This window comes from Bemisia tabaci, chromosome 3 (assembly GCF_918797505.1).
Source record: "Bemisia tabaci chromosome 3, PGI_BMITA_v3".
Classification (NCBI taxonomy): domain Eukaryota; kingdom Metazoa; phylum Arthropoda; class Insecta; order Hemiptera; family Aleyrodidae; genus Bemisia; species Bemisia tabaci.
In genome coordinates this window covers 33,236,267-33,263,413 of record NC_092795.1, presented here as the reverse complement: position 1 = coordinate 33,263,413, position 27,147 = coordinate 33,236,267, and the positions used below count along the sequence as shown (strand labels likewise).

Sequence of the window (27,147 nt, the reverse complement as noted above, 5' to 3'; positions counted from 1 at the left end):
GACGATAAAATCCCTAAATCACGACCGGGATAAAATCGGAGAAGCCCGACCTGTTAACCCGGTTTCTTAACATTGTTACATCCCGTTTTATCCATGACTATCCTGTATAGGTAAAATTCCTCCCTTTTATCCCGGTTATTATGAAGAAATCCCGTTTTATCCCAGTCAAAACTGCTTTAGAACAAACGATGTATCGAAGATCGATATCCTTCCTGTTATCCCGGTTTCTCGACATAGTTACATCCCGTTTTATTCATGACTATCCTGTATAGGTAAAATTACTGCATATTATCCCGGTCACTATGAAGAAATCCCGTTTTATCCCAGTCAATACTGCTTTAGAACAAACGATGTATCGAAGATCGATATCCTTCCTGTTATCCCGGTTTCTTAACATAGTTACATCCCGTTTTATCCATGACTATCCTGTACAGGTAAAATTCCTCCCTTTTATCCCGGTTATTATGAAGAAATCCCGTTTATCCCAGTCAATACTGCTTTAGAACAAACGATATATCGAAGAGCGATACACGAAGATCGATATCCTTCCCTTCATCCCGGTTTATTAATAAAGGTACATCCCATTATTTCCAAGACTATCCTGTATAGGTAATATTACTACCTTTTATACTGGTTAATGAGAAGAAATCACCTTTTATCCCAATCAATACTCCTTTAAATCAAACGATATATCGAAGAGCGATACACGAAGATCGATATCCTTCCCTTCATCCCAGTTTATTAATAGAGGTACATCCCGTTTTTCCAGGACTATCCTGTATAGGTAATATTCCTCCATTTTATCCTGGTTAATTAGAAGAAATACATCCCATTTTTATCCGTGTCTACCTATCATTAATATCGAATGATTTACGGAAGAATACACTTAAATTTCCCGGGGATTTTCAATGACGTTTTCTGATTGGTTAATGAAAGACCAATGAGAATGCGGAATGACACGGACGTACACACAAAAAAGGCCATCATGTTTACTTTCCATCCATCATGTTTTATCCCATATAAACCGTTTCAAACAGATTATTCACCTTATCTATAAATTCCAAACTTAATTGAAGTAAGTTTGTAGCTAAATTGATGATGATGTTTTGAATGAATAAGTATCTAACAGAACTTCAGCAGTATTAATAAAAATTACAAGAATAATGGGAATTAAAAAAAATTGTGTGATATTTTCATCATGAATTGACAGAATCTACGAGGGGGTTGGGCCGCGGAGCGGCCAGGGGGCGGAGCCCTCTAGTAATCCTAAATAATGAAAAAAATTCTCACTTATATCAAATCAGTTCAAATAGGTCGAAAAATTAAGGATTTGTTTCATTTTTGTCTAAAATGTCTGGGAATTAGTTTTTCCTCTGTCAGAAAATTTTGAATTTCCCCCCGGTTTTTTGGTGTTTTTGTGAGGGAAATGTCAGGAATTTTTTTTTTAAATTGCCAGACATCCTGGAAACGCAATGAATTTCCCTGAATTTTTGGCAACCAAGTGGAGCGGCGAATCTGGCGACTTGGAAGACGCGAGACTGTGGCGAGTGCCTGGAGTGGAAGCGATATCGTAGTAGTCCTTGACAATCTGCTCGAGCTCGGGGTCCGCCACCGTCCCACCGTGCAGCGTGCGCCACCGCAGGGAGCCGCGCAACCTTTTTTGTCACGTTAATTGGATCAGCCCCGGCCCCGGCCGACAGCCGGTCCCGTTATCCCGCAACACGGAAACAATCCGTCCTTGCTGTCCCGCACTATCCTTCGAAAGTCAGATTTGAGCGGCATTCATGCAGAAGTCAATTCGCAAATCATGCGAAATCAATTTTTAGAGGTTTCAGGGGTTGCCGAGTTCAGAAATGGGTCAGTTGCGCTGGTTATAGAATCCTTCTAAAGCCAGATTTGAGTGGCATTTATGAAGAATTCAATGTGCAAATCATGCGAAATCAATTTTTAGAGGTTTTAGGAATTGCGGAGTTGAGTAATGGCACAGTTGCGCTGGTCACAGAATCGTATTCTGATGCTTTAGTCTTGTAGACGAGCTAAAAATAATAAGGTCCGTCCCAACAGCAAATTTCTAAGTTGAATATTAACCGACATATCGCGCCCTGAAAAACTGGATGTATGATGTCATCAACCGAGGTTGTGCATAACATGTAATGTATGTACTGCCGCGGTGGATGACGTCAATAACCTGAGTTTTCGAAGGACGATATCTCGGTTAATGTTCAACGTATAAAGTTGACTTTTGGACAAATCTTATCATTTTTAGCTTTAGCTGAGCTTCAAGAATGAAGCATCAAAAGACAATTCTGTGACTAGTACAAGTGACCCATTGCCGGCAGTCTTAAAAAAATCCTTAAAATCGTACTTTTTTCAAACCTTCTTTTTCTCTATTTCTTGCCGCTTACATTGAGCCACAGAACTTTTTCCATTAGATCGCAGGACCAGTGCTGTCGTGCTGATGAAAAAGTCGATGATGAACATTCGAATGTTGCCAGATTTCTGGGGATAAAATATATTTATTTTTGAGGAAATGTATGAGAACTTTTCCTTGAAAATTTTCAGGTACTTAAGAATAAACTGCGAACAAAATTCTCGTAAAAAGTGAAAGTAAAATATCCACAAATTTTCCTACTAACTTTTATTTCATTAAGGGAAGTTTTGTAACGCTTAAAGGCTTATACGGCGTTTTTCCTTGGCACGGCAGATAAGAATGATGGGGTGACCGACAAAAATCATTCCCTTCCAGTCAACTCTCCGCAGAGCCCGCCACACAACCTTGGCAGTCGCGATTCCTACTACAACGCGTCAAAATTAGAGCGCAGCACGCTTTGTCCGATTCGGATACAGGAAATAAACAGTTCTCATATCGGAAGCAATCACGACTCGAGTCTCAAACCGTCCAGACTCTTTAAAATTAAAGCACGATGCAGTCGCTTCAATGGAAGTGGATCCGTGGTTCAGTTCAGCCAACAATTTGCCCAAATTTTGGCGATTGCCCACCGGGGTATTCGACAGGACACGTTGCCGAAACAGCCGAACATACCCTATGTCCAAATTCTGTAGATAATTGTATTAATTCATCATACATAAACAAATCGTGTAACCAATTAACGACTCATTAAAGACACGATACGATTTCGATTTCAAGAGACACTAATGCTATGGTTGGCTCTAATACTAACCACTGTATATGTTCATATCTTATCGGTTGCAGTTCTCGTGTAACATCAGCTTCGCTCAGCAATCCTCAATCCGTATAATTAACTTTATTCACTTGAAAAAAGTTTGGCACGGCCAATTTCTCGTATTCAAGTTGAAAATTGATGGTTTTTCTTAGAGTGCCTGGATAAGGAGAGTATTGACTTGTTGTAACATTGAGGTCTAAGGGCCCAAGGAGGCACTCCATCTTCCCACGAAGAAAAACGCCTGCAAATTGTCGCTGCCAATTTTCCTATTTATATGTCAAACCAAAGTGGCCAAAAATGTACACTAATGAACAACTCACCGAAAGACTGAGGAAATGCACGCAAAAAAACGAAATTTAATGTGTTTTTTGATAATAATATTTGAAACGTCAGGTAGTAACAATTGTGATTGTATTTAGCTCTGGATAAGGTGAGTTCCTTTATCATTTATCGGCTGCCCTTTTGGGTCCCAAGAGCTTCACGGCCTAATCAAGTGATCAAACCCAATCTCCATATGTCCATACTGTCCCTGTACAAGTGCATACTCTAGTTTAGCCCACTGTCCACTGTCTTAATCTGAACCTAATGTTGATCGTTGTTCTTCAGTCGACGAGTTAAGTGACGAGTCAAGTGGTCCTTTCTCGCCTCGCGTCGTCAGACGCAAATGCACCGAACGGTCTAGTCTGAAGCAGCCCATGGCTGGAAGATGGAATGACCTATCACGTAAAAGCCGAAAGGTCAGTTTGTTTTCCCGCCCTAGACTGCATGTGTACCAGTTTCTCTCTCGTGTGTTGACACAGACGATTGATCAATGAATTACTGCAGGTAAACTCCAATATAAAACGATAAATATGTTACTCTCTCTTTGTCAGCATGTAGAACGTTCATTGGAGGAGTTGGCAAATTCTGCGTTCTAGAGTGAATTTTAGCATTTCTGATGTGGTTCAATTGATTTTTTTTGCGATTTTAACTTTAGCGAGTGTACTTATTTGACCGATTATCTCTTGATGTGTGCAACAGATTAATTTTCCTACCGTCTTCCACGTCAAATCTTAAGGGGAGAACACGCATTTTGATGTTTAATTTCTGGAATTGTTCAGTGACCCATCATCATACTTAACAATTCACACAAATTCTACCTTAAAAAATAAAAATAAAATGTAGAGATAATTTTAAAAGTGTTGAATGTCCTTGATTTTTTGGTTTTCTGGCCAGCATGAACCATGCCCTTCGACCTCGTGCCGAGCTCGAAAAAAAATGAAGCCAAACCAACCCGAGGAAAGCTGTAAAATTAATGTCTCTATTGGAAGACCTTCACCTCCCAGGAGCAGGGTTGTCGGATCTCAGAGTCAAATCGGAGAAAAATTTGTTCGCTCTGCCGCAATTTTATGCTGCCGGGGGCAGAAGAAAATCGGGGAATGAACCGGTGGCAGCACTGCTCGGAGCCCTGCCGGCCGCCCCGATCAAGATCCAGACAATTAATTTTAAACTAGTGAACGCACTCATACCACCTCCCGACCCCGTAGAGGTGTGTAGTAGTGTAATTTTATTCGCACCGTAGTTGCCGATTCTTATCAGGGTTCCTAGCGTCCTCCGAATCCTCCAACGTGTAACGCACCAACCTGAGTTAAAACTCAGATTCTGCATGCAACTATTTTAACTCCTGTGTCGTTAAAGCAGTATCTCAGTTATTGAAGGCGATTTTTACCCGCACGGAAAAATTGGATCGCTGATGTAACAATTCAATTGTTGAAAAAAGTGGTTGCAGTGTTTCGAATGTACATTTTACAATAGTGAAAAGCTAATTTAACCACGGGGGTGGTAAAAGTAGCATTCTTTTTTGTAAAATCTACATTGAAACATGGCAGACACTTTTTTTAACTACAAAATTGCTGAATCAGCAATTTAATTTTTCCGTGCGGTACGTTTGAATTTTCCTTTCCGCGGTCTGTCGCGTCGGAAGTTTAGTGACTACGATTGACATGTAATAACATACATGCACCATTGCAAATATTCGATGGTTGGATGTACCATTCACGAATTAAAAACTGTCACATTTTTGGGTAAATGTTCGTTTTTTAATTAGCAATCATTAGTGCGTTTCGGTGTGTTTTACTTCTCTATTCGTTCGATTAAACTCAAAAGAGCGTTAACAGTAACCTCGTTGAACGTTTGTCAGCTGCAAAACAATAGGGACCAGCGAACTGATTGTTGTATGTTTAAAGCATTAGCACCATTCACTGGAAAAAAAACACATTGGATCTAGAGTCCAGACTCTTAAAAACATCGACAAGAAAAAATACTCTTGATTCAATCAGATTTAACCTTTAATCAAGAACCGAGCCTCTTTATTTGAGCGGATTTCCTTTTGATTTAAGCTCAAATCTGATTGAATTAAGAGTCCTTTTTCTTGTCAATGTATTCAAGAGTCTGGACTCTAGAGCCAATGTGTGTTTTTTTTTTTTTTTTTTTTTTTTTTTTTTTTTTTCCAGTGTTGGACATCGAAATGTGATATGCGCAAAGCACCCTTCAAAGTTTTGAACAGAGGTGATAGAACTGGCCCTAATACCAATAAATTCGACAGATTCGTCAAACACTATAGAAACTAAGCACGCTGTAAAATCCAGCAACAGTTTTTTTGGAGGGTGCAGCATTGGCGTTTTGGCGTCATTGGCGTTCTGCTGTCGAATCCTCCTGTTGGATCAAGCGCGGTTTGTTTATTTTTCGCGGCGCATTTGGCAGCGCCCAATCGTTATTTTTAATTAAAGTAACGACCGAACTGCATTGGATATGCCACGGCTGTGCGACTAGAAAACAGGCAAGATTAATAAGTGTAACGAAGTTGCGAACATCTAAGCCGTCAAGCTTTTCTCCCTGCCTGTCTCTCTCTCTTTTTTAATTGACTAGCTTGATGTAAGGTCACGATAGTAACCAGCTCGCGCCGAGCATTTTGGCAGTCTGGGCCGCCTTCAACGCAAAGTTGCAACGTTTCCCTTAAAAACGAATTTCTAAGAACTCTAAGAATCTAGCGAAGAATTCTAAATAGAAATAATTAGCGCTTTTCATCGTTTGATGAAACACATAGATGAGTGGAACGAACTAAATAGCACTTGTCCAATGATTACTGATCAACACATGAACATTACTGCATCATGTGTAAGTAATTTCGATCGATGAAGAAGAAATATATAATAGTGATCGATAAACCCAACACTCGAATTTTTTCCGTGTCGCATAATGCATTAATATAATGACATGCCAATGATAATCACTTTGCTTCCGACGGACCGTGTAAAAGGAGGTTCTGTTGCACCGGGTAAAAAAACCCTTCAAATACTGTGATACTACTTTAACGACACAGGAGTTAAAATAGTTGCACGTGGAATCTGCGGCTGTGCTCGAGCGCGGGATTGCCTTAATCGGAAGGACAGGGTATAATCATCCTCATTTTTGGTTTCCAATGAATCGAGAGTTTTCTGCAGAGAGGAAAAAAGGCGTGCGGAAGAAAAAAGAAAAACAAATTATTTCTCTAACTTTAAAACAATTCAAATACCTGGTTTTTGTTCGATATTTAACCAAAATGTCTTTTTTTAGGCCTTCACTATAATTCCTACCTCGATGTCTTGCTCATCACATCTAATGTATAGTTCTTGGAAGCACTCCATAGTGTCTATATAAGTCCGGAAATAGTACGGATTTTTTAAGGGCGGTCCGGAAGTACGAAAAAAGTGCGGTACTCCGCAAAGGCGTCCGGAATTTTTTCATCTTTTTGTCATTTTTGTTGTAATTGGAGGTAGAAATTCAAATTTTTGAAATTTTGTTGAATTTCGTCTATTGAGGTACTGAAAAAGTACTGAATTTGTCCGTCTAGAAGTTACTGAATTTCTTGGGAATGTACTGAAAGAGTACTGTATAAGTACTGATTTCTGGCCAACTTGTTTTAATAGACACCCTGCGAATCGAAAGTTTCCAGTTCACAGAACCAATTTTTTTCTAATCCATACTTAAATCTTATTGGACGAAAATTTTAGATTCTGCCGCAGATCCGAACCAAAATTTGGTTCGTATATGAACTTGACAAACCGTGAGTCTTGGTTTTTGTCTTTGGCTGGAGTTCTGAGTTAATTTGGCCGTAAGTTACGTACGATGTGGCAGAAGTTCGAGGCTGGCCCAGGCCCCAGGGGGTGAGCGCCGAGCTGGGAGCCCTGGGCGTCGCGACGCTGCCGACGCCGACGCCCAAGTGGCGCACGTATATCGGAATGCCCGCACGAGCCACCATACACCACACGTGCGGCTTTGCCGTTTTACTCCACTCGCTTCACGTGTGTGTGACCGTGTTCTTAACATTGTCTCCAGCGACAGGGTGTCTCTCAAGTCCAGTCAACTCACCCACGGTGACTTTTTGGAAAGTCGGGGAATTTTGCGGGATTTTTTTTTTCCAGAAAGGATTGCGTCAGGAATGAGACGGTACGGGAGATCATGGATGCCAAACAGACCATCGTGCATGACATTATGACTAAACAACTCATTTGGTATGGTCATGTCCATAGAATGGCAGGAGACAGGTTGCCGAAGAAGGTCCTTGACTGGGTTCCTCCTGGGAGAAGACGCAGAGGGCGCCCAATGAAAGGTTGGAGGGAAGGGATTGAAGCGGAAATGTTAAGGTGCTCAATCCCCCAAGATTTGTGGTTTGAAAGAGAACAGTGGAGGTTAGGAGTCGTAGAGCGCGAGGGAGTGCTGTAAAGCGACTTATATGTACGTGTATGGGGAATTTTGACCAACCCAGAAAAGTCAGGGGCTTTCGCTCCGGTGCTTTGAATTTTTTCCTCTAACCCAACAAAGTTACTCGTCGTCCAGAAATTTTTATGAAAATGAATCTAGAAGTAAATGGACAGCGTTAAACAGAAAGGAACCAAGCCACATTAGCCATTGCTAAATTTAATTAGGAATTTTAATTTTTTACATGAAAACGGCTGTGCGGATTTTATTGCAAATTCTAGTGAATTTTCTCCATAGTACGAAGTAAATTCCTGGGATTGTGACGGGATGAACTCTCTGATTTTTTCCACATTCAGCTCTGAAACTACATAGGGATCAAGGCTGGAAATTTTCGTTTCGTGGCACGAATGAATGAGCTTTTTACCGTGTGATTTCGCTAAAAATGGACCTTGGCCCCTAGCCCCCCCCCCCCCAAATTTTAGCGTACCCCAAAATCGTTCCAAGTGCATAAGGAGACCATAGATATGGTGTTCTCTGCAAATTTTGAATGAAATCGAACAGATGGATTCTGAGATATCGCTGTACACAGATTTGGGGGACGCCGGACAGACGGACGCACTCAAGTATGGTTATTTTGTCTCCTGGGACCTTAAAACGTCTAGAAATGATGAAATTTCAACTCCCCCCCCCCCCTTGTAGGATGACAATACTTCCTCTACCCTAGGGTAGCGAGAAAGTAAAAAACTTCTCGCCCTGTTTCGGTCCCAGCAGGAGACGAGTCCCTGAATCAAACATGGCGGTGTGTCGCGCGCTTTGGTGGTCACCGTGTGCCCGTCCACTAAAGTTCAAAAGTCAAGCTTGCGCCGCGACACCGCAACGGACCCCGCTGCTTTTCAGCGGCGCGCGCCCACCGCCAGTGATCAACCCCCCCCTCCCCATCATGGGGGGGGGGGCCCTCTGTGACTTGACAGCCCGCTCCGACCGTCAATCTGTCCCCCGCTGCCATGCCGCCGTGTGCGAAAAAATCGCGAACAAGTGAATGGGCTCAACACGGTGGTTACCGTTTGTCAAAAATAGAAAATATCACGTCATCTCTCAGGAAAAAAACGAAAACATCAGGAAATTCTGATTTAACAATTCGATTGCTAAAAAAAAGTGACTGCAATGTTTCAATGCAGATTTTACCCAAAAAATGCTACTTTAACCACTTTGGTTCTTACTCGTGGTTAAATTAGCTTACAATAGTGAATAGTGGTTAAAGTACCCAGTATTTTTTTTTTTGTATAATCTACGTTGAAATATTGCAGTCACTTTTTTTAGCAATTGAATTTTTAAATCAGTAATTTAATTTTTTTCCGTGAAAAGGGCTGAATAGCACGATTATTGCGATTTTTCGGTATTGAACGACAACACTCGGGCCGCGATACGTGTGATAACAAAGCACGCGTAATAAACGAGTAATTGAATACGTCGTTGACGGTATGCCGCATCGCCCATTCCCGCGCCCCGCCCCCACCCCCTTCTTCCCTTTCCATTTGAACGTCGCCCCCGCCCCCTCGCTTTTTACACCTCACCCGTCGAATGGGGGGCTCAGCGAATTGAAACCGGAGACTCCACGTCTCGCGCGGTTCGCGATTCTTGTCCAAGATGAAAATGGGATCCTGCGGAGAGACAAAACGTCCCGTAGACCCGACAATCATGTTTTCTGTAGTCATTTTCGAGGATCAACACTAATCTCCACCAGTGTCGTGGCGTGCTTCGCGGTATATCGATTGATCTGCCATTTAAACCTATAGAAAAGGATCGATTAACAGGGTGTTCGCAGCGGCAGCGGACACCTTAATAATCGATTATTTACCTTAAGCCATGGATAAACGATCAAATTCCGAACCAATTCCGACCAAAGTAGACATGCTGATGACTGATGGTCACCATCTACCATCAAATTTTGACGGGCCGCATTTATTTGTTCAAGTAAGATCAGAATGGAGTGCCACCATTCATAATTTCCTGCCTCAGGAAACATTTCTGCCAAGTTTTCATTTTTAAATGAAGCAAATTAATGAGTTTAAGACTGATGACTTCCGACACTTTGATCATACTTGATGCTACTTTGATCGGAATTGGTTCGGGGATTTGATTGTCTATCCAGGGCCATAGGTTTAAATGGCATAACAATCGATACATCGCGAAGCACGCCACGCCACTGATCTTCACCTACATCGTCCCCTATACAGACCTAGCTGGAATACATGATTGACCGCGAGCTCTCGGAGAATTTACATTATCAGGTTAGCGGGGCCGATTATTGAAATTTTGCGTTAGGGTATTCTGTAAAATTCACGGATTTTCCCCCTATTGAGTTTGCCGACACTCAAATCTCATTTTCAAGGTCCAGTTACACGATCAAATTGGGCCTCTCATTGGTCGCATCCTCACCTCAAGTCTTTCTCCACCAATCAGAGCTTCAATTTGATGGCTCAATTTGATCGTGTAACTGGACCATTAAGCATCCGTCGCTCGGCGCTCATTTCGTCGTGTATGAGTCATCACTGGAAGACTGCTGTATGATATTGTCACCTTAGCCGCACACAAACCGTTTTGTCTCGCCTTGATCCAATTTTGTCACACTAATAAACTCGGACGTTTTAGTGCCGCTACTAGTTGTTGAAAACGATGTTTATGCTCTGCAAGTTGTCTTTATCCTTAAAGTTCAACCGGTGTAAGTATACAACGTGATAGATCACGCAAATTCTGCCCCGTTCTCAACTTAGTCGAGGATTTCTTTGCAAACCCCAGAAGAACGAACTGAATGAACGTAAATAGGTTTTATGAAAGCAAAGAAAAAGAGGGGCCGTGATAACTGCGGAATATTGGCACATGATACCATTTTGGGATAAGAATGTACTATGTTCAACACATATTAAAACAAGGATTCTCCTTTGGTTTTTGTCAAATGATTAAATGCGAAACAATGGTCGTAACGTTTTTATTCTTCTTTCTTCCTTTTTTTCAAAATGATTTAAAAAGTCCAGAGCCACGGATGTGCCTGTTTCCTTTAATGATAAAGACTAATGAAAGAATGTCTACAGCATTGGCAGATCCACCAAATTGGCAACATTGTTTTTCTCCATTTAAACCTATGGAAATATATCGATTCTCGGAGGGGCCAGGTGCTCCAACAAGAATCGATTAATCAACATAGGTTTAAATCGAGGGAATCCGGTGTTGCCAAATTTCTAGATCCGCCTCTGGTCTACTGTTAGCTGTAGGCTCCGAACGGACAGCATAAGATTGAAGCGACTTACAAAGTATCCGTCAAAGCTAGAAAAATTACATTCTTTCAATGGGATCCCGCCCGGCGGGAAATTTCAAGAATGACGTCACAGTGGATGACTCGGGAGCTCACGGGTAAGAGCCAAACGCCGGAAATGAGCGTGCGGTGCGATGGACGAATGGACGTAACCGTTGATCGTCAAGCAGCTCGCAAGTTGAGCTTCGGCCGCGACTCGGGGTCGATGACGTTTGACGTCGCTGCCATGACGTGAGTCGGCGCACTATGGTCCGAATAGCCGGTTTAAGCGGCATTAAATCAGATACGTATGTTTAAACCTCGCAACATGAGTTTTCAGGGGTTTTTAGGGTCGCTGAGTGCAAAAATGCTAATATTCTTCAGGAAAAATCCATTTTTAACATTTTTATACTTTATATAACTGTGGTAATAATTTGTTCACAAACCTTAAATTGAGGTCATAATCCGAGTTGAAGCGGTGGAGCAATTGGCATCGCGTCTCACTCATCTTCTTGATGTCCCGGGTTCGATTCTCGGTAGAATTTTTTTTTTTTTTTTTATAAGTTTAAAAATTAATTTTACATTGGATGGACTATAAGAAGCTAAAAGTAGAGCCTCGTCAAACACTACTATCAAGGGAACTTGAAAAAGACAGCTCAGGATAATACTTCTACGTTTCATGGCTCCAGAGGCCTACTTTCAAGTCCCACCGATCAGCCGTTTGAACTTGTTTTCGTCTGCCAAGCGAAACTTAAGCTTAAATATATCCATTTTGATAGATTATTTGTTTGAAACATGGGTAAACGTAAAAAAAAAAACGTTTACGGGACCTCAAAGTGGCTTCCTAAGACAATTTCATTGCTCGGGAGCCTTACTTTCAAGTCCCACCGATCAACCGTTTAGACTTGTTTTCGTCTGCCAAGCTAAACTTATGCTAACATATATCTACACTGATAGATTATATGTTTGAAACACTTAAAACGTCAAAAAAAAAACTTTTACGGGGCCTCAAAGTAGCCTCTCGAGGCGATTCTTTGCTGTTCTTGAGCACAAAGTTTCAATTGGTCCCGATCAACCCCATCAACTCGTATTATTCTGCCTGGGCAGATTTAGGCTCTAATGCATTCGATTTGCTAGAATATGACAATGGAACATGATAAAAGTCATCGTCAATGGCATATGATAGCTAATTGTAGTAAGTGATAAGAAACGCGAAAACGTCATTTTTCATGAGAAATAACTTGAGGCTATGGTGGACTATGGTTCTGCCACTAGACTAAAAGATAGTCTAGAGTCATGACAATAACTTCCGAGTAAAATTACGAGGTGCTCAGAGGTGCTAAGTATATTTTTTGGGTCCTACTTCTGCGATTTTATTGATAAAACTGACTATGTCTAAGGGTTAATCTAGAGCATTAGATATGATAAAAAAGAATAGTTTCAGCATAAAACATTTTAAACTTATCTTGTATTTTGTGAATCAAGTGCCCAAACACTTTCAGGTACGGTGAAACGACGAAAACAAGCCCTTAAACACAGCACTGCCGCTCGGTAACTGGAATCGCACTCATAAAGTGCTCCGCGCGCCGCACTTCCCAGGCTTGTCACATCTTTATTAGTGCTTTAATCGAAGTGAAATTTTACAGGAGTCTTCTCTACAGTATGTACTATCGATCTACCTCTTAAAATCTAACTTTTTCCAAACTTCACTTTTTCGATTTATTGCCGCTTAAACCGGCTATTCGGACCATAGTGCGGCGGCTCGTCGTCAATATCTGCCGCTTGCTCAATGACGAGTTCGGACGTTTACGCTCCACCCCTTCCCTCCCCCCTCCCCCTCCAACCATGACCGTTAAGTTCTGCTGCTCTCTCTCTTGTCGCCAGATGGACCATCGACCATTGAGCTGAGAGTTTCCGGCATGAGAAAGTGGGAAAATACTGTCGTGTGACTGAAATGAGCAGTACACTGAAAAGAAAAAAAAGAAAAGAAAAGAAGAAGAAGAAAAAAACTCCGGCCGCGTGGAATTTGTACTTATGGGATACTTACTATAGACACCGTACTTACTATAGACATACCGTCCGCGTTCCGGGCTTAGAGGCCGAAAGTTCCGGGCGCAGCACCCGGAGTAATCGGAGCCACGGCTCCAGCACCCGAGACTTTCGGCCTCTGAGCCCGGAACGAACGGTATTTCAACACGACCAAATCTCATGAACATTTGGACTGCATTTTGCAATGGACCACTAGACAAGGAACGAATTTCAGCATTCTGATACATGTTCCGTAACTAAAATTTTACGTAGAACACGATGCGCACAACGAAAATTACCGAAATTAACTTCTTACGAAGATATTCAATGATTCTTGATGCGTGAATTCAAACCACCCGCTCATGAAAACTCAATGCTCTACGTAATTCACATCGAGCGCTAAACATTATCATGACAGTCTCTGCGATATAAAAATCTGGCAACCTCAATCTTGACAGCTTTGGCTCAGCTATAGCAAATTGCTTATAGTTTGAAAAATACATGGCGGGAAATGAACATTGCTCGAGTTGAGAAGCTTGCTGAAACCGTTTTAGTGCGCAATTTGACTCACGTGGAGCTTTGAGTTTCTTGGGAGCGGGCAGTTCAAATTCCTCGTAACCAATGTGAAATAAAAACGTTAATATCTTCATTGGGAGTTGGTTTCAGTAATTTTCGTTGCGTGAATCGTGTTCTACGTGAAATTCTGGTCAAGAAACATGTATTAGATTGCTTAAATTCGCACCTTGTCTAGTGGTCCATTTGGAAGTATAAATTTCGGCCCGGTTTAAAAACAACGTATGTGCCATTAGTTTTCCTATGCACATAAGTGTTTTTTTCAAAATGAGCCAGAATTTATAGCTCCAAATTGCAAAATGCAGTCCATTTGTACTCACCTATACTTTCATACCCTGAATTCATAAATGATCTAAAAAAAAAATTGAAATCTCAATTTGCAACAAAAAAGTCTTATTTTAAGCTCTAGAATACGCTCCTGCAGTCTGGGTGTTTTACCCGGGATCACCCTGTATGTTGGCAACGATGTTAAGGCGGCGCGGCGGCGTTTCGGTGCTGAAGACGACTCGACGAATTGCGGCGGGCGGCCCCCCTCGGCCACGCATACAAATGAAGTCGTCGCTGTCGCATCCGATGTTGGCGATGCTCCCGCCGCGAACGGCCACCCCGTGCCTCTTGGCGACGCGCGACGCAACGTCTGCCACGTATTCCGCGCACGATCCAGGTCCCGATCCAGTTCAGTTGAGTCATCAGCCCAAGCTCCAAGCCCTAACACAGGTGCCGGGGGTCAGGTCATCCGTCCAAGTATGCCCCATCACACAGCGGAAAAATTGTCAATGCCTCAATAAATCCAACACGCTACCTAAGTTTAAACCATGCACTGGAAAAAAAACACATTGGATCTAGAGTCCAGACTCTTGAAAACATTGACAAGAAAAAATACTCTGATTCAATCAGATTTTAGCTTAAATCAAAAGGAAATCCGCTCAAATTAAGAGGCTTGGTTCTTGATTTAAGCAAAAATCTGATTGAATCAAGAGTATTTTTTCTTGTCGATGTTTTTTAGAGTCTGGACTCTAGATCCAATGTGTTTTTTTTTCTCCAGTGCATGGTGTCTAGTTTTTTTAAAAGCCGGGATTCATCAGGGAATGAAAATTTACCGGGAAAATCAGGGAATCTGTTCCAGAAACCGGGAATCTCTTTCATCGGCCAGATAACATCAGGGACACCTTTTGACTTAAAATTTTCAATGTAAGCCAAAGAAATGGCTGTAAGATAATTAAAATCGATATTCATATCTGAAACTCTGGAAAATTATATTCTTTTCCCCAAGAAAATCCCGGGAAAGTGGGAGAAAACTTTGGTTTCTCATCAGGGAATGAGCTCCTGAAAACCAGGGAATGAGCTTTGCCAAGAAAACTAGACACCGTGGTTTTAAACGGTCTCTCCGAATAGTTCCTGAAGTTTTTGGGTGAAGTTCGAGCACGGCTTTGGAAGTTGTTTGAAACGAGCCGTACTAAATGATCAAGAAGCAACATGAATTTCCCGTACTCAATTATGCAGCTGGCTAGCGCTCCTCTTCGGCTGCGCCTCTGCAGTGACTCAAACGCATGGGTAGGAAAGTATCCTCCTCGTTTCACTCGCTTGTATAGCGCTCTTCTTCGGCTGCGCCTCTGCAGTGACTCAAACGCATGGGTAGGAAAGTATCCTCCTCGTTTCACTCGCTTAGCGCTCTTCTTCGGCTGCGCCTCTGCAGTGACTCAAACGCATGGGTAGGAAAGTATCCTCCTCGTTTCACTCGCTTGTTCTTAACCCCTCAGAAGTCTTGATCCAGTAATAATAAGCTAAACAAAACTTTTTACATAGAACTTGGAAAACCGGACCCCTAGGGACGTTAATTGATCGGTTGTCGTCAGAATCCCCCGAGACGCAATGCTGACCGACTTTAAAAGCAGAGGTGCAAAAAGTTCCAAAAAGCCGCCTTGTCTCATGATCCGGAATTGATACCTCTCGGATAATTATCTACTTTCGTCACGAAAATGTCGGATTAGCCTCATTTTGTTACGTGACCACGGTGTAAAAGTAGGATGGGAGGAAAGAAAATATAATGCTAAAAACTGTCTCACAGGTCATCACACGTTTACCGCGTGGACATTTCTTGATTTTTTAACATAACGTGGGCTACGGGCTCACAACCTAGGGTAATTATTGTAATGAGAGGAAAAATTATGAAAGAACATCCATTTCAAATGTTCAAAAATTACCCCCCCCCCCAAAAAAAAAAAACACCTCTCGAGAATTCGGCGAAAATTTTCTCTGTGTGTTTGTTCGATTACCTGAATCACAGTTTGGTCCTCATGATTGAAACTTCCATGACCCAGACTGGTAATTCCAGTGTTTAACATAAGCCGAAATTTATTTCTCTATGAAAAATCAGAGCAAACAGAGATGTCCCCAAGGACTCAGAGCGCCTGGTGTGGGTCGGGCCGCGTAGCAGTCAGGAATAAACCCCACCTAACATGAGCTCTGCTATCAGTTGAAGTCGTTCAGCCTTTCGAATTCGAGCATTTACGCGTTACTTAATCCCTCTATTTTCCTGCAGAAATCTGGCAGTTTCGTTCAGATGTCGCAAGTCGGACCGCGTGCACCCCCCCCCCCCCCTCCCTCTCAGAGGCTGGACTAGAAGTCTAGGACGTAAAGTAAATAATAGTTTTCGAGGCGGGCGCTCTATCAATTCACGTTTTACCTTGCGTTTCGGATTTCAGCGCCAGCCTCGCCGCCTCCCCCTCCCTCGCGTGCCCAGTGCCCCGCGCAGCTTGCTTTGCGTCCGCTTTTTCGTTTTGTCTTCGATTCGACCGAGTATCCAAAGGAAACGAGTGTAGTATACCTTGCGAGAAATTGGTATACCTTGCGAGAAATTGGTATACCTTGTGAGAAATGAGATAACCTGGTTTTGGAAAAATCTTTCATGTCACATCAAAAAAAATATGGCCTCGATTTGAAGCTTCAAATATGTTGCCAATGACCGTATTTTTAGTTGTTCTTTAAATAATACCAATTTAAACAGCGGGTAACAAGACTAATTTTTACATAAATACCACCAAAACGTTTCGGCTGAAAATTCAGCCTTCCTCAGTAGTATAAAAACAGTACGAATTTTAAAAATCTAAAATTCAGTTCTTGGCTGTGCCTCTCAAGGCGAGAAAAATGCTGACAGCAACAGATAACATTTTTCTCGCTTTGAAAGGTACATCCAAGTACTAAGTTTATAGATTTCTAAATGTTTACTGTTTTTATACAACTGAGGAGGGTGAGTTTTCAGCCGAAACGTTTTGGTGGTACTGAAAATTAGCCTTGGTGCTCGCTGTTCAAATAGTTATTATTGTATGTCTTTGTCACGGGCTGCGGAGCATCGTTGGGGGTTTCACTGTAACGCTTATTTCTGGAGTTCTACCGGACCGATTTCGACGATGCTTGACTCTGGTTAAAGCCCTTGACGTCCCGATGTCCGCAAAATTTTCAGACTTCCAAATTTTTCAGCCTCTTTCGCTTAAGACGCTTTTAAAGCCAAATCCACCCCCCTCCGACCTTAAGTTTCCGAGAGTTGCGGTATGTTTCCGTTGTAACGCCTAATTTGAGAGATCTACCGGGGCGATTTTTACGATTTTTGGGTCGACCGCAAGCTCCTAGCTTCTAGATGCTCGCAAAATTGTCAGACTTCCAAATTTTTCAGACTCTTCTTCCTGAGACGCTCTTAAAGCCAAATCCACCCCCCTCCGGCCTTAAGTTCCCGGGAATTGGTTATGTTCCTGTTGTAACGCCTATTTTGAGAGATCTACCGGGGCGATTTTTACGATTTTTGGGTCGATTGAAAGCTTCTAGCTCCTAGATGCTCGCAAAACTATGAGAATTTCCAATTTTTCAGCCATATCTGTGTAAACCGCTGAGAGATGCAAATAGACCCCTCTCCATATTACTACTACACAGCCTTCACCCAACGCCGAAGGTCAAACTCGGACTCAGTCTCAGCACTGCTCTGTCTGAATAAAAGGAAGCCGCCCCAGATACGTGGTTCCATAAAACTGTCGAAGCGGTGCGATGACATGGGTTTTCCCGTCCTTTTGTCTAACAACCCTCGAGCCCGAGACTGCTCGCTACGGGATCGCAGCCCTATTGTCTCATATGCCAAACAAAATCTGACCCTCAAAATTTAAAGACAATAAAAATGCAATTTTTTCTATCATTCGGAAATTGTTTTTACAGTGTATATTTTTCGATTCGCGGTGAAATTTTGAGCAGAATGGTGGTCAAACTAATGAAAATACATGATTCTACGGTACACTAAGATCGATACCACAACTGCTGCATTTATAACTTGCTGAACGATATTTCCGTTACTTATCAACATATCACGACGAAATTTAGTTCATTGTAATATACTTTTTTAGCAGAGCGTAAATTTACTGAGAAAGTTGAAATCGAACCCGATGAGAGAAATTTCATCAATTTTTTTGGAGCTCCACTAGGCCGAGCAGGAAGGGAAAAAAGGATGACGAATTGAGATCTATTGCTGCCGCCTGGTCTCCTGACTGTCCAGGCCCAGCTGTTCTTGAACGCTTTGACGAGATTTTGTCGGCAGACGAGTCAAAACATGATTTTCCGACCAGGGAGCGACATCCAAACCTCGCGCTAATCCTCTCATTGTATTTTTATTGGAGTTATGTCCGAATACTTTGAAGAAAACCGAAAATGGTCTCTTTTTTAAAGCGTAGTGTTTGCAATTCTGCCGTGCTAAGGAAGAACGACATATGAACATTCGGGAGTTGCCAAATTTTCTTTGATAAAATGTTTATTTTTGAGGAAAATTATGAATATTTTCCCCATGAAATATTCAGACGTTTTAGATCAAATTAAAAACAAAAGTATCCAAAATTTTCAAAAATTTTCCTGAAATTTAGTGGTTTTCCAGGGGAAATTTGGCAACGTCTGAAGACTCATACGGTGTTCTTCCTTACCAATGCAGAATTATGTTTGTCCCTCCCGTTACCCCTACATCAGCTACCTTTATCGAAGAGCAAAGGAAAACCGTGGGAAAAAACAGGAAACAAAATGTTTTCAGGACTGAATTGCTTCCTTTGAATTGCTTCCTCTGAGTTGCTCCGAAAATCAGTCTATTCGTGTACGCTGCCAACTTAGCTGCATCCTGCATCTCGAGAGCAACACTGATTAGATTTCGAAATCTCGCGACTTTTTGAGAGGTTGCCCATCGCTCATCTGCTTTCGTCGGATACGTTCTTTTACGGTTATGTTAGTTGATCAATGGGTACTTAACAATATCTGCTCAATTTTTCTTTCTTTTTTCACGGAACAGTTCCGATTTGTGAGTGTCCGATATTGAGTGATACTATTTTGCCTCTGTATTCGCGAGATACGTTCTTTTGCGGCCGCGCCAGTCGATGAATGGATATTTAGCAATTTCTACTCATACTTTCTTTCCTTTCTTTTTTTACGGAATATCCTCGGTTTTTTAGTGTCCAACCCAGTGCGAGGCTATTGTACACCTGTTTTCGCCAGAAACGTTCTACACAATTTCTACTCATATTTTCTGGGTGCAAATGTGCGAGATTGTTGCGTCCTGTGCATGAAGTTTGTCTCTTTTTAGTGCGTATACTAATTAATGAGTCTAATAATTTACACATTCAAACAATTCACTCGAATTTTTTACGCAGAATGTTCCTTGAGTGAGTAGCTAACGACTAGGAGGAGTAACTCCAAATTTACATGTATTTTGCCGGTCAGTGCCGAGTAACCGAAAATCCTTCTTTTATAAGGTAATACGTTTTGTACCCCGTTCGTTCATACTTTTGCGCGAAATTCATTTGAAAATACATCCATTTATATGATGGCCAAATGCATGAGATGCTTTTTTTCATGTAACATTCGAAATTGTCTCTTTTCTTAAGTCCTAAATTTCTCTACTACTGGCGCCACCCGACGTATGATTGTTTAAGTCTGTAGCTTTGGCGTGGTGTTGGCTGGAGTCCTGGAGGACGCCAGTGAGCTACTCCTCCTGGCCAATACCAAGTGCGCAGGGCTTACATTGTCATATTCCGGAGGGACTTCGCCTTATTTAACTCACAGTTAATGCCCCCCCCCCCCCCCGAAGAAAAATCCCTTACAGGAAAACTATCCATAATGCTTCTTGGCAATTTCGCGTAATTTCGTTTTTCTTTTGAAAATTTACAAGGAAGATCATTACGGAACTGAAAACAGGTAAACTAATTTAGGAAGGAATGCCTCTCGTATTCATGTATTCAGAAGAGTTCTTATTGGATTACATTACTTTATCATCTTTTTGCATTTACGGCACGGAATACGGCTCGCTTGCGAGCCGTAAGTCACTCGCGAAGCGAGTGACCGGGGGTCCAGGGGGCGGAGCCCCCGGCTAGACGCGAGGCGAGCGAAGCGAGCCACAGCGGCTAGTCAAACATATATCTCATGTCTTTCTTTAAACTGCTCCTTTCCTTAAGAGGCCCCACATTATTTACATTACGATTAAGGGAGGTTTGAAGAGACCTTGAACACAGCATCATGAAAAGGACAATTTTTGTAAATCTCGAGTAAAATTCAATAGTATTCTAAAATTTCCTAATAATATCTATCATGTCGAAAGGTACGTGGCAACATTACCTCCATAGTGGTACCGAGCTGAGAAGGAGAACTTTGCAAAAACTAGGTTTTTCAACTCTGGGAAATAAATGGAAAAAAATCGTATGTGCATTGCATGACTTCGTAGTGCATGACATGATTGAAACTTGATCCCCCTTGTCTGCGTTAATATTCTAAACTCATTGTCAGCTTTTTCCTGCGTTTATCCGACTTTAACCTACGAGTATATGTATTAATAACAGTTATTGCACAGTCAGTCACTCTGCACGCACTGATCTCCTCCGAAGCACAGCACAGCGTATACCCGTGACGTAACTAGATTTGGTGACGACAGAGTAACGCGAATACATTTTAAAAAACTTTACTCATTGTACCTAATGTAGCAGTGTAAATTCGCGTGTGACACAACTCTTTTGCTCGACGAATTTCTAACGAAAAACTTACACTGGAAGACGAACGAACTCCCAATACTGCCGTGTTAAGGAAGAACGCCGTACGAACATTCGAGAGTTGCCAAATTTCCCTCGATAAAACACGAATTTTTGACAGCATTCGTACATATTTTTCATTGAAATTTTCAGATATTTTAGATTAAGTTGTGTACAAAATTGTCTGAAAATTTTGGAAAATAATATTCGCGATTTTCCTAGTATATTCGGTTTTATCGGAGGAAATTTGACAACGTCCGAAGGCTCATACGACGTTCTTCCTTAGCACGGCAGAAAAACGCTGCAACCTTTTAACGACGACCGTAAATCATGACTGAACGATCCGTCGCCGAACAATCTGAACTATCGATATTCGACGGGGTCCGTTCACTCGCATTCAAATACTCGAAATTCGATAGGTCGAAGTGGGTATCAGAACGCTGGGCACGCGTCCCGCGGTCATCGTACTTGGACATGAGTGACGCACGACGTGATCGGGGAATCCGAACGAGTTGCGTCCTCAGTAGCGTGTCGCGATTTGCGATGAATCGATTGCCATTTAAACCTTTGGAATAGGATCGATTAACAGTGTGTTTGCATTGACGCCTTACTAATCGATTCTTTATCATAGCTTCGAATGGGGAAATATCGATAGCCGATGATACGCGCGTTGCCGCCCGTTGAGACCTCGCTGCCCATCCGTACAAGTGCAAAAACTCTCAATACCGTTACACGTTTCATCGAAGGGAAAAATAACAGAGATTTTGTTAGGATCACGAATGAAACATACAGTTATATGAACATTCGTTTGATCCCGGGCTTTCTCTTAGTTCCTATATCATTTTTCGTGCCGAAATCAGCGCAGCATTCTGTTTAATTTTAAAAAAACTAAAGATTAGAAAGTTTACAAGATGGCCTCTAATTCCGAAGCTGAATCAGATCCAATAATAGATAATCCTAGATAATCGATCCTTTCCCATAGGTTTCAATGACAGGCCTCTGACTCATCACCTCCTTTCCTTAGAGATATATCATATGGTTTACATTGTAACTCAGGGAGGTTTACATAAAGCATCATGCTCATGAAAAGGACAGTTTTTACGATCCAAGCGACTTTTTACTTTCTCGCTCCCCTAGGGTAGAGAGGAAGTATTGTCATCCTCCAAGAAGAAGAAAAAAAAAAGTTGAAATTTCATCATTTCTGGACGTTTTAAGGTCCCAGGAGTCAAAATAACCATACTTGGAAAAAATGTGTGTCCGTCCGACCGACGTCCCTCAAATCTGTGTACAGCTATATCTCAGAATCTATCTGCTCGATTTCATTCAAAATTGGCACAGAACACCATATCTATGGTCTCCTTATGCACGTCAAACGATTCTGGGGTACGCTAAAATTGGGGGGGGGGGGGGCTACGCTAAAAATTGTCCATTTTTAGCAAAATCACACGGAAAGCTCATTTTGAAAGACTGTAAATTTTGACAAATGCCTTTAATTCTTTAACAATGGGCATCAAGCACATCACCTGAGTCATTAATTTAAGTTCCTAAAAGATCTTTGGACTAAACTCAAAATTCAAGGGATTACGAGGCCCAAGAGTAGGGCACTTTGCTCCGCGACATCACACAAACAGCTCATTTTCAAGGACTGTAAATTATTATTAAAAAAAAAATGCCTTTAATTCTTCGAAAGTTGACACAAGAGCACCACTTGGTTCATTATTTTTCCAGTGCGCGAATCAGAAACAAGATTCTGTGTTTGTTTACATTTGAAGCAAGGATTCGATACTATATCAAATGACGTATCTACTAAGTCAGTCTGTTGAGGATTCCGTGACACGCATGACCGGGTTTCCTGTGGCCAGGTCGGCAGGTCCAAGTTGAAAGTTGAAGGGCGGCCCGGCCGCGGCTCCGATGGCGATGGGCGATGCTGCGGTTAATTTGCTAATCGAGTCGTCAGAGCCGGAGCCGATACTGTTGCAACCGTGTGCAGGTCGGAGCCGAGGCAAGTCGTAGGCACGCGCCAGGCTCCGCGCTCGGCCTTAATCCCAGTATCGCTCGCGACCCGCGCCCATCTGATCACGCCAAATGCAGCTACCATGTCATCCACCTGCATTCTGCACCGTCGAAAACAAGAAACCCCTCGACCCTGGTGTTTTCCTGCTATGGAAATCACATGAATGGAGAAATTGCACGCTAATTTTCTATTGCTTCATGATCGATGACGATATTTTGTGTAAACGGCTGGAATATCGTTGAATGTATTTTTATAGATCTTCGTCATTTCGGCTCCATTTGAAATCGCAGCGTTGTCAGAAAATGCACTCATTACCAATGTTAGACAAATGAAACAACGTAATAACTGCGTGCGTTTTCCTTTAGAACGAAAACCACGCATTCGATACTATATCGAAACGCCTAAATGCGAGTATTTCTTCTATACCACCTTTATTCGTTGAACTGTGTAAAATGTAAGTGAGTGCATAGACTCCTCGACCCATTGCGATCTCAAAATTCATACCATGCAACTACTGAAAAAATGAAACAATCGATGCGATTTCGCATGCGTCTGAATAAAATTAGCTATTCATTGCTTAATCTAAAAGTGCTTGAAGAGCTGATTTTGAAGTATTTTTTATAATTTTTTTCGGCTATGGGAAATGCGCCCTCTGCATCACTGATCGAACCCAAGAAGAAGAAACCTAAAGTGTCACCGCCGCAGTGGATGATGTCACAAACCAAATTTTTCAAAACGCACCATCTCGGTTATTAATGAACTTAGAAAGCTGACGTTTGGACAGATCTCATCATTTTTGGCTAATCTATCAGAATCAAGCATCATAGCACGATCCTGTGACCAGCGCAATCGGCCCATTTGACGTATCTATGCCGGAAGGAACCATATTACACGCGAACCCCATGCACACAGTTTCCTCTATCAAGAATCCGTCCAATTAGTGTCCGCTAACTTTTCTCTCGCTGCGTTTAAGTCTCCGGGCTGCTATTTGCGCCACCCCTTATATATTTACCCTCGGTAGTGGCGCAGTCAAGGCCGAATTGAAGGGAGTAGGTATCAATTTTTCTCGCACCGAGTGAGAAGAGAAAGAACCAAAGTCAGAAGTCCATAGTTTTTCAACGGCACGTAGAAACCTTGCACATGGGCATCTTTAAAGTATGTAAGACCATACTACCGTGCTGAAGAAGAACGCCGTATGAACATTCGACAGTTGCCAAATTTCCTTGGATAAAATTTTTATTTTTGAGGGAAATTATGAAAATTTTTCCTCGAAATTTTCAGACACTTTAGATCGAATTACAAACAAAACCATCTGAGAAATTGGCGGAAAAATATTCAAAAATTGTCCTGGAAAATAGGGATTAGCCAGAGGAAATTTGGCAACGCCTGAAGGCTCGTACGGCGTTCTTCTTTAGCACGGCAGTACACCTGAACCAGATTTTAGCTGAAGCCAAAATTTCAACCGAATTCCGATGAAATTTTCAAGACCCGAGGAGAGAGGACATAAGAGGCCCCATTTTTGAAGCACTGTCAATGGCTTTTTGAAAAAGTCCGCAAGGTGGCGCTCTGAGGCCGCAAAGAGCCGGAGCTCACGGTAGTGTCGCAACTGGCGCGTAACTGTATCGGGTGAAAATGATTGCAATGACCACTGCACACAAAGCTCCCAAGTTCGTGAGCCTAAGATCGCCGCTCAGTGGAGCAAATCGATGAGAGAGATTGGACATGATGTGGAAACTTAATAGCTTACTATGAACTTTAGCATGGAACGTAGAAGTTCTCAAGTGGCTCTCTCGTAAAGTTTCCAGAGTTCCAAGTTTCCTTCGTAAAGTTCCTTCCAGAAGCATTTCTTAAAATTTAGAATGGAACAAAATGAACGTTGAAATTCGCAGTTTTATTTGAAAATGTAATTTCCGACCTTTACCAAAGGCTTTTTCCACTGTGCTCCGTGGGCAGGAGCCAACATGCTCGCGAAAAAATATCTAGTCCCATCGTTGCCACGCTCACGTTTCTATGGGCGCTAACTGTGTTGCGTCACAGAAAAGCGATGTGTATCGAATTATTGTCATCGGAAGCATTGAATGATCATGGCAATGCTTCAGGGTACTTACGAGTCTAGAAATCAGGGATTGCCAGAAAATATCATAAAGTCAGTTGAAAATCAGGGAATTTTATGAAAAAGGCTGGAATTTGGAAAAATCTCACAACTTGAAATCTCAAAAAACTCAAGTAAAGGTGCGATGAAGGTCTCACCTCGCCGAATGGTGACGAAGCGTGAACTTCGACTACAGTATCGATGAAAATTTATTCTTTCCTACATCATAACTTTGGATTTTTACCAGTTGGCATATATCATTCACCCTCGTTTTACCTGACCCCTAACCTAACCCGAACCACGTGTTAGTTGGAAACCGCTCGTTGAATTCGTTTTATATCCTTATTTGAAAGCTGTTTAACGTCTTGTTGATTCTACGGTCACCAACACCGCCAACAGTTTTGAGTTTATTTAATAGCAGCGTTATCACATTTTTTACACTAATCTCTGATACCGGGGCAACGGGGGAGAATCTCCACAAGCGTTTTCTTCCGATGAAATTCGATGGAAAGACGATTAAGTCTTCAAAATGGGTAATGAGCATCTTTCCAACCTTCTCATAGACTAGCAGTGCTAGAGACCCTACCTACAACAGAAAACCCCGCGTTTTCCGAAAAAACTTGGCTCCCTCTTGTTGAGCTCGATTCAGCAGTCTATTGGCCGAGTAGTCGGATTCATTTCTCAGTATTTCACCAACAGAAGCAGAAGATAAAGAAGTAGATCGACAGTATTTCACGCGACTAGAGGAAGCAATGAAATAGTGGCGGCGCGTGGGCAGAAAGGGGGTCAAAATTTTGAAAAAGGAGATGAAGGTGTGGGTCCCTCCAGCCCAGTCCTCCAGCCTCCATCCGCGGAACCAACGTTGTAAACTTGGTACCCCTAGATGCAATTCTTGGTAGTTTTCACGGTTAAATATCACCTTTTTTCCGTCCTCGCATCACACGGAGGCCGCAACTAGGGTGGCGAAAGTTCATGAAAAATGAAATCTTGAAATTTGACGTGGAATTCGTCATGAAATTTCAGAAATTTATGAAAGATATTGAAAAATACCGGTTCCTTTTCATGTTTCGCAGTATGCAAAAATTGTGACTTTCCTCAATTTTTGTATGTTTGAGTGCGGGTCGCATTCTCTAGCCCCTGAAAAACATGAATTATTTCAGTCTCCTGAAATTTAAAGAAATATCTCTCTGAAATTCCCAATCTTTCATTTCTTTCTTACGATTCATGCCACCCTGGCCGCAACCAGACATCGATAGGTATTTCATCGGTATAATAGGGGTTAAAAAGATATCTCCTCCTCGGAGTCCTGTTTGAATGATTTCCCCAAGTACATATTTACTCTTTTCGGATGAATTTGTTCTCGTTTTCGAGTGACTCACCGACGATAGCAGAGAGGAGAAGGACGAGACCGGCCGCGAAGGCGGGGGGTGGCTGTTTCATAACAAACGCTTTGAACGGGACGCGCGCATACTACGATTAATCCTCTGTAAGCACTGCGCACTTGGGCTCGGCCCATACACCACTGACGATCAGCAGCAGCGTTGCTCAGCTTGTCCAGCACCAGAGCCCCCTTCTTCTTCCCCCCCTCCCACGTACCCCCTTCTGCTTCCCCGTGCCCCCTTATCCTCATTCTCCTCCCCCCCCCGCCCGGGTCGAAGTCCTCACCTCGCCTGTCAAGCTTAAAGCCTTGCCGTCAAAATTTTGGTAGTTTTTAGTTTCATGGGGGGGGGGGGGGGGGGTCCAGGCTTTTTATCCGAATTGAACTAAATTTTGCAATTAAGACCTTATAATTCCGGCTGCTTCTGAAGACAACGTATGTAACGTCATTGTACCTGTTCAGATAGGTGTTCCGCTCCTTCCTCTTTACATTTCTCTCTTGCCTTTCTTCCTCTCCTTGCGTTTCGTATACTCATTTCTTTCTCTCTCTCTTTTTCCTCTTTTTAAATCCCCACCGTCCCTCCTCTCCCTCTCTACCTCTGCACTTTTTTAAGTGTAAGATTTTAATTGTTTTATTTTTAAGAGCTGATGCCCGTTGATAAAACGATTTGTTTCTTTGTCATAAAATTGTCTTGTTTTACATTCTGTACTTTACAATGTTTTCACTGTCTTGTCCTTATATTTAATTCTTGAAAATGCCCAAAAGAGGTTTGCTAACTTCATTGTAGGATTTTTTTCAGAATCAAGTACAAATAAGAGGAAAGGAAAGT

The 27,147-nt window shown here is 42.1% G+C and overlaps 1 protein-coding gene across 1 annotated transcript in view; it reads right to left on the bottom strand.

Annotated features, from left to right (window-relative positions):
* Nucleotides 1-26,476, bottom strand: part of LOC109043865 (uncharacterized) — a 42,955-nt gene extending 16,479 nt beyond the window's left edge. The window contains exon 1 of the mRNA XM_019061205.2: nt 26,320-26,476. Coding sequence (XP_018916750.1) covers nt 26,320-26,380 — 61 coding nt within the window. The 5' untranslated portion in view covers nt 26,381-26,476. The remainder of the gene's footprint in view (nt 1-26,319) is intronic.
* Between the last annotated feature and the right edge of the window lie 671 nt (nt 26,477-27,147).